The following is a 315-nucleotide window of genomic DNA, read 5'->3' on the forward strand; positions in this document are numbered from 1 at the left end:
CCCCCGGGGTCCTGCACCCCCGGGGCCCTGCACCCCCGGGATGCAGGTAGGCAGGTCAGTGCGGGCAGGGGAGCATGGCCGGGGGACCCCACTGCCCGGGGCTGCTATCTGTCTGTCTGTCTGTCCCACGGTGCTCGAGGTCAGCCATGCTGGCTGTCCCCATCCCAGTGCTGTGGCTGCAGTGCTGGGCACTGACCCCGGGGACACTGGCTGTCCCCGCTGCAGGCCCCGGGACGGCGAAGAAAGAACATAACAGAGTTCCTGGGGGACACCAGCATCCCCAGCCCTGAGGCAGCCCTGCACAGCAGCCGCGCT

The 315-nt window shown here is 69.8% G+C and overlaps 1 protein-coding gene across 1 annotated transcript in view; it reads left to right on the forward strand.

The window, feature by feature from the left end:
* The window catches only part of PLEKHG5 (pleckstrin homology and RhoGEF domain containing G5), a 7,407-nt gene that overhangs the window by 3,030 nt on the left and 4,062 nt on the right, over nucleotides 1-315 (forward strand). Inside the window, 1 exon segment of the mRNA XM_017735007.1 lies at nucleotides 226-310. Coding sequence (XP_017590496.1) covers nucleotides 226-310 — 85 coding nt within the window.

The sequence above is a fragment of the Corvus brachyrhynchos genome, unplaced genomic scaffold, assembly GCF_000691975.1.
Source record: "Corvus brachyrhynchos isolate BGI_N302 unplaced genomic scaffold, ASM69197v1 scaffold395, whole genome shotgun sequence".
Lineage (NCBI taxonomy): Eukaryota > Metazoa > Chordata > Aves > Passeriformes > Corvidae > Corvus > Corvus brachyrhynchos.